This window comes from Blastomyces dermatitidis (genome assembly GCF_000003525.1).
Source record: "Blastomyces dermatitidis ER-3 genomic scaffold supercont1.3, whole genome shotgun sequence".
NCBI lineage: Eukaryota > Fungi > Ascomycota > Eurotiomycetes > Onygenales > Ajellomycetaceae > Blastomyces > Blastomyces dermatitidis.
In genome coordinates, this window is record NW_025544776.1 from 2941480 (window position 1) to 2949500 (window position 8021).

Sequence of the window (8021 nt, forward strand, 5' to 3'; positions counted from 1 at the left end):
TTCAATTAAATGTAAAAAGAAAATATTCTCATCTATAATACAGGTGAAACTAGGACATGGCTATTTCAAATCTTATATACAAAGATTTGATGATAGATTTGACTCAATAGAATGCTCATTCTGCAATACAAATGAGAATCCTGAGCATATTATAATGCACTGTGCATTATACAATAGTCTCAGAGCCAGATTGAAAGAGAAGTATGATCTAAATCAATTAAATATGAGATTCTTATTCTCAACTGAGACAGGAATTAAATACTTAATAGACTTTCTATCAGAAACTCAAGCAGCTACAAGAAAATGGCTAAATTCAGAATTATCTGAATATGAAGAGGAGGAAATCAATCAGATATAGTCTGTTAAAACAGCTATACACTCTCTTTTAAGAATTTGTTTTGTTATAGTCTCTCTTTACTTTTTCTTTTTCTGTATCTTTTCCTTTCAATTTCTTTCTATCTATCTATTTAATGTGTCTATCTTTGAGACTGTGTTCTTTCTCTCTTTTCTTTTGTCATGATATTGTCAAATGGTTACAAAGTATCAAAAGATGTTAAAACACTGCAATTTGTAAACAGTTTTTGTATTCTGGGCTGGAATTTTCTGATTTTGCATATCTGAAATTGATGAATGTACAATAGTTAACTTTACAGACATAGAAAAAACCCTGAGAACTAAAGTTCTCAGGTAGATGTCATAGTCTCTGACTGCATACATCTATAATTGAAGAATAATAATAATAATAACTGCTTTTCAAGAATTTTACTTACTTTTTCAAGTTTCTGTATTTCAAGAACTTATTATTTCTCTATTTCTTCTTTCTTTCTTCTCTTCAGAATTTCAATCTTAGAAATAGCATTTGAGAAAGCATCTTTTTTCATATCAACTGAGTGTACTTTTGAACTCATTATTCTTACTCAATGAAAAGTTGATCAGACTAATTCAATTGAGATATTTATTAAACTCTTTTGAATTGAAAAGTTAGTCAGACTGTTTCAATTAAGAGGTTTCTAAGTCTGTTTTCAATTGAAAAGTTGATCAGACTATTTCAAAAGAAGAATAACAGACTTTTGTATATAAAATACCTGATTTTTTTCACACTAGTTCAGTAACTAGGTTAGATTTTTGAAGAGAATCTAATAAACTAAAATTGATTTTTAAGATAAATCAATAAAATCTTTACAATCTCTTTCTTAAAATATAGTGAGAAAAAGTATAATATCAATTGATAGTAAATCAGATAATATGATAGTTTTTGAGAGAAAAACTGACAAAAAATAAATCAATTTTTTGCAGAGAAATTGATTAAAATCATTCAATTTTATTCTAAATTATTCAATTCTTCTCACACAACAAGTGTGCAACTCAAATCAGTTAATAAAGAGTGTAAAAAAGAATTAAGTATTAATGAAAGCTCTTCAGCTACTGAAAAAGTAATTCTTACTTAAAAGAATATAAAATTATAACATAAAATAACTCTGTTTTTAATTCTTTATAAGAATATTGTATAAAATCCAGAGAAAAACACCTTACTTTTTCAAGAGAAGTAAAAAACTATTTCTAAAATCTTTTTTTTGCATTAACTGCTGCAGAAGAATGAGATAGAAACTGCTAAGATATACACTACTATATACTCTCTATCAAGACTTTTTCTCTTCAGAGTCTTGATATTATAGAGAATATAAGTCTGTTTCTATATAATAATGTAAATATTATCAGTGAGATGTAGAGAAACTAGTTATTTATATCTCAAAATAGAAGACTTTGTCAATGATTATATCAATATAGAGTTAATTCTCAAATTCAATAGAAATCTAGTGTTACTGTTCTCAATCTCTTGCAGAATCTATTGAATATTGAGATATTATAACTAGATTTAATATATCTCACTGTGCAGAGATTAAAGACTCAGTCAGATCTTAAGATATACTGATTTTATAGTTATTGTGTCTGCTGATTATATATTGAGTACAGTTGCTGAGATATCTTTTTGTACTTTTCTATTAGAAATGAGCCAGATTGAGAGAGGTGATACAAGGGCGAGACTTGACATTGATATTCAGATATACTGAAGACAGATCATGAAGATTGCACTTCAGAAGTGACTGTTGATTATATACTTGATATTATTGCTGAGATATCTTTTTGTATTTTTCTGCTGAAGATGGGCCAGATTAGGAAGAATGATACAACAGTGAGACTTGGCATTGATGTTTTGAAACATCAAAGATGAACAGGGTTTTCGCAGAGGTCACTCCTTAGATATCTTCACAACTACAGATCAGGGATCTTCCAAAATTGAGAAGATTGGTGCATATGGCTAGGTCTCTTCACCTTACAATTTGTATGGCACTTTGGCCCGGGGTTGTGGTGTGGTAGGGGAGAACAGGGGATAATCTCACACAGGAGCTTCAAACAACATCCGGTTCACATTTGGCTGGATAACTCCACCACCACACAGGGTATGCGGTCGGCGATGGGGTCAGAATGCTCGTATGATCGAGGGCTTTTTGATGGATCTATCGGCGGGTTCTTATTCGAAAAATCGAGCGAGTTCGTGGTGGTAGACCTGTTGCCACCGGGGTCTTTCTTGACATGAATCTATCAGTATTCTGAGAGAAGATTAATCTTTGATAGATATCAGGCATTTTCAACTATATTCAGCTGCTGTTGAATTCATAATAGTGAATATTCATTCTTGATTATAAGCTTGTTAAGTGCTTGATAATTAATACACATCTGTCACTTCTCACCTGTCTTTGTCATGAATAGAACTGAAAAGCCTCATGCACTTAATGAGAGTTGTATGAGATCATGTTCTAGAAGGTCTGTGATCTGACACTTCTGTTCTTTGAAATGTGTTTATGACAGAGAGTATACATTCTGATTGACTGATTTCACATTCTCTGTGTTAATCTCATGTATAAGTCCTCATTTCAGTGACAATTCTGATAAAAGATCTGTTCAGAAGATCTTTTCATACTTCTTCAGAAGCTTCTTTATACACTTATTCTTCTATATATTCTTTATCTTGATTTTCTTCACTTTCAGATTCTGTATGATATACAGAATACTTTTAGATGAGATCTTATGAATTATTCTCTTTACTTATTAATATATAAGCAGATTTAATTCTTCTATATCAGAGACATGAAATGTTCTTCTCATATCAGTTGATAGAATTATATGAACTGTTTTCTTCTTATCAGTTAACTGTATATAATATATACATTATTGAATCTGCAGATTGAATCTTTGAAATTAATTGAGTTTAAGAATAAGATTATATTTCATGTTCTGCAGCTCTCACACTTAAATATAGCAAGATCATTCTCTGAAGTACAAGGAAACTCTTACTCTTACAGATAATATTAAATATTAATTATCAGATAATTTTATACATCAGAGATTCTTCACTCAGTGAATTTCTTTCAGTCTTCAGATTATATAATTATTAATATATTATATAGATACTTCTATATCTGTTAACACTTTTGCAGTCATCTCTTAATTCTTACTCAAGTGCTCTTTATACATTAACATTTCAGATCTCAAGACATTGAGATGAGTGTCTACTTTATTCTTACTTACATCTCAGTCAGAAGTCTGCTTTCTCTTGATATTCATAGAATTCAGAGAATTATCTAATACAGATATCTCTTTTACTTTGAAGACTTTTCATACAATATCAGTGAGTGTTTCTGAGCTCACTGATTCTGCTAGTTTTTTAACTCTCTTACTTTCTTTGACTGTGTATGCTGTGTGTAATTCTTTACACTATGATTCTGATGTCTGCAGTTAAAGCAAGCTTGATACTCATATTATCAAGATTTTCACTCAGAGAATTTCTTTTTCAGAGAATTCAGTGCTTTAGCAATGACATTCAGATCTAAATTCATTGTGTCTGAGTGTGTAACTTGTGTTGTAGAAGTCTGATTACTCATTCTCTGTTAAGATATACTTGATTGTAGTATTTTCTATTATAATTGACTTACTTATTTCTGTATAATAAGAATGTTATATACTTTCTTTACTGTGTCTGATTATAAGATTAAGCATTTTCATTTCACTTTTAACTTAGATATAAGATCATGAATGAAGATCTGTACATAGAAAGATGTTAAAAGCTCTTCATTCAATATGAGATAGTGTAAGCTGAAGTGTGTAAAGTATAATGTAAGATTACTCACTTATTTACACTCAGTGAAGTGTTTATAATACTTATCTTATATATTCACTTTCTCAAAGTTATACAAAATTCATTTGAAAAACTCATTTTATATTCATAGAAATGAATATTGTTTCAGATCTGTGAGATTTATCTTTTCATCAGTTATTCATAATGACTTTACTTTTTCATATAGAAACACAGCAGATTTTAAGACTTGTTAAAATTCTGTTAACTATCTGTCTGTAAGTTCACATTCAATCTGATAATATAATTATATCTGACTTAGTCAGCTGATTGTAGCATTATTTTTTCAGTTACTATTGAAACTTAATAACTCTGACAGATCTCTTAGCTTGATATATCTTATATTCAGATTCTTATTCTACACAGTAGTCTCTGATAATGTGTACACTTCTGAAGAGATTATAAATGATTGTAATATGAATTTCAGATTCAGTGTGATTATCTATCTGTGTAAACATTTAATCTTCTGCTGCAGGTCTAAGACCTAGTTTTCTCTATTCTTATTGATGATGATAATTATGTCAGTGAAGCTCTTTATTATAAATGCTTGATCTGCAGTGAATATCAATTGTTATTTAACTTCTGTCTCAGTCTGTCACTGTGTATGCAATGCTTTGATCTCATTTAGAATTCTTGTTTATGTACAGAGCTTTAATTCTGATTCAGTGATTTCAACTGCTTTTCTTACTGCTTTAAGTAAACTCTTTGAGAGGTTTCATATATCTTTCAGTTCAGGTAGCAGAGAAGAGTGTTGTTGTTTATATTAACTAGAGAAGATGTTCATTTTAATAATTTCTTATTAATTGTATAATGTCTATTATTATATCACTATATTATTATATTGCTATCTGTTATTATTATATAACTCTGATGATGATTATCTCTCTTTTTATTCTTTTAGATAGAGAGCAAACTTCTTTGAATCTGATTCACTGCTTTTATTCTCTTTCTCACATCTCATCTGTTTGTATATCATACATAGCATTTGTCTGAATGTGAAGTTTTCTCTTAATAAGTGAAGTAGTATCAATCAGATGCTCTTCTGCTCATCACTCTTTATATGCTATCTTTTGAGGTGTTTTTAGAATCACACTGGCATGATAACTATGAATCACTTTGTAGACAGAATTATCATGTTCTGAAGAAGCCTGCACTTCTCACCGGTTTTTAGACATGCTATCAGATGTGATTCAAATGTTGCTTAAGTCAGTGTATAATTACAGATGTACGCCGGCTTCTTATATACTGTACATTAAATTAATTGATGGCCGCTATGGCCCCTTTACATTCGTAAGCAAGTTCGGAAGCGGCCGCGTTATTATCCGACGGTCGTACGTTCTTCCGAATCACAGAATATTGAAGATATATTATAACTTATTATAAGCTATAATGAATTAAATAGTATTGATAAGCAATAGAATATTATTCAGTATTATCTTCAATGAATACTTTAAGATCTGTATTTAGATTCTGAGTGTACTCTTCAGTTATATATAGAACAAGTTCATATACTTCAGTGTATAATATATGAATATAGTGATACTTTATTCATTGTCAGAACTGACTATGAAAAGAGTCTTATTCTTCAATTCTATACAATTCTGACAGAAAAGATAATCATTCAACTGATTTCTCTAAACAAGCTTGATAATCAGTAAATAAGAGATATAGTATGATTTCTCAGTATTAACTCTTATCTGATCAGTGCTGATAATCTTCAGAGATAAGAAGACTTACTCAAATGCATTTAACAGAGTGAGTATACATATATACTGCTCAGTTCAGAGTAAGCTCTTTGTAAGTAATTTCAGTATATTCTTCAAGACTCTACTTTACAAGAAAAGATTGAGCTTGTAACTATTAATAAGTGTTATTTTATCACACAGTGAAGTTAATTCTGTAGTCAGTTTATTAGACTGAAGCATCTGAGATTGCTTCTTTATAAGAATATTGTCTGATTTGACTGTTTCATAACTCTCAGTAGTAAAGCTGAGAATATCATTCTTTAAGAGACTGAATTTCATTCTATTAATATAACCTCATAGCAGACTTAGATTATTCAAACTTTTATTAACTGTTCTGATATCTTTACTAGTAGACTGACCGTGTAACTAGACTGACTGTGTGACTGTGTCTAAGATCAGAATTAAACTTTACAGTTGTCACATTGTCTAAAAGCATTACTTCTGATCATGATTTGTGTTTATCACATTAATCTCAAATCATATTATTTCAAATATTAAAGATTTCAGATTCACTTTTCAAATAAAAATCTAGTCTCAGATAAAGAATATGTTTGAATTCTTAGTCATATTTTCATTCTGATCTCATTATTGAGAATGACATTAAATGAGATTATGAAATCATTTCTCACTTACATAATATTATAACATAGTGCTCATTTGTTGAAAATTCAATAGAAAGTGTTATTAAATATTATTACTTTTCTGAATACAGATTATAATTCATATAATTTTAATTATGAAAAAAACATAAAATACAAAAAAAAAATAAAAAACAAAAAACAAAACAAATATAAGAAAAAATCACAATAAAAAAAAAAGAAAAGAAAAAGAAAAAAATAAAAAATAAAAATAAAAAAAAATCAAGATCACAGAGCTGCAGCAGCTGGAGGTTTTCATAAGCATACAGTTCTCACAAGTCGGAGGTATTCATAGATAAGCTAGATAACTACCTGACAGCCCCGAACAGCGCACCGTCACATTCCTTCTTGAGGATCTCGACGGTTTTATCAGGGAGGGCGGTCCCCGTCTTCTTGAAGGTATTATAGCCCGCCTCGAGGTCGACAAAGGAGAAGTTTAAACCCAGAGACGCAGGTAAGGATTCAAGGAGTTTGCGACCAGCCTGTTATTATAACTTCGCTCAGTATTTTAAATCTTCAATAGATGTTTTTTTTCTTTCTCTCTCTTTTGGAGTTCATATCAAGTCATCGTAGCAAGGATATTGGATCAGCATACCGGGATGACTTCCCTTCCAATCCCGTCACCGGGGATGAGGCCTATATAAATTTGTTAGTAGCAGTAAACATCAATGGAGGGGTGTATAGAAGGCAATTGACCTATTCTCAGTGTTCTGGCAGCCATCATGGTAGAGCTATTGCTGGTGGAAAAGTAAATCTTTCCTCTCTATCTCAAACTCAAACCGAAATCTTGGAAAAACATTCGCAGCTTCCGGTCTCGGAGCCAAGACCGCTTATGTAATGTGACCTCTTAAAATACTCACTTCTCAGAGTCTTTACAATGTTCATTATCAACTGTGTATCTCACAGTGAGAGTAACACAGTTATAATGAGCTATTGTCTTAACATTATCTAATAAATAATCAGTATATATCTGTATAAATGTGAATAATTAGAAAATATACACTTAAAAAGTGTGGCCAGAATGAACTCTGCTGTCACTTGAATAACATCAAGAATAGAATACTGAAATCAATGATTTCTCTCATTAATTTCACAGACAAGGCATGTGAAGATGATCTTGAGAAATATAAAATTTCTTAACTTCTGATAAAAATGAATCTCACAGAGAGACTCTATTTTCATAATATCAGAGACTGAGTGTTATTAAAAAGTATTACTTTCATGCAATGCACATGCACTTACTGCAGTGATTCACTCTCTATGCATGTGACTGAGAGTTGCAGCTTTCTCACATCACACAGCTCTCTCTGAAATGCTGCTGTCAGTTTGCAACTCACACAGTCTCTCAGTTCAGCACACACTACATGTATACAGTTCTGTATACTGAGGCTGTGTTGATCATTATGACCTGGTATGATACTTACTTTTCATGAGCCATGTTTT

General features: G+C 30.6%; 1 protein-coding gene across 1 annotated transcript; it reads right to left on the reverse strand.

The window, feature by feature from the left end:
* Nucleotides 1-6886: 6886 nt before the first annotated feature.
* BDCG_16658 (homoisocitrate dehydrogenase) lies at nt 6887-7463 on the reverse strand (the record flags this gene model as incomplete). The annotated part of the gene is made up of 3 exons (XM_045425860.1): nt 6887-7060; nt 7174-7214; nt 7439-7463. 3 exons carry the CDS (start codon nt 7461-7463, stop codon nt 6887-6889), a joined length of 240 nt encoding a protein of 79 aa, XP_045280262.1.
* Between the last annotated feature and the right edge of the window lie 558 nt (nt 7464-8021).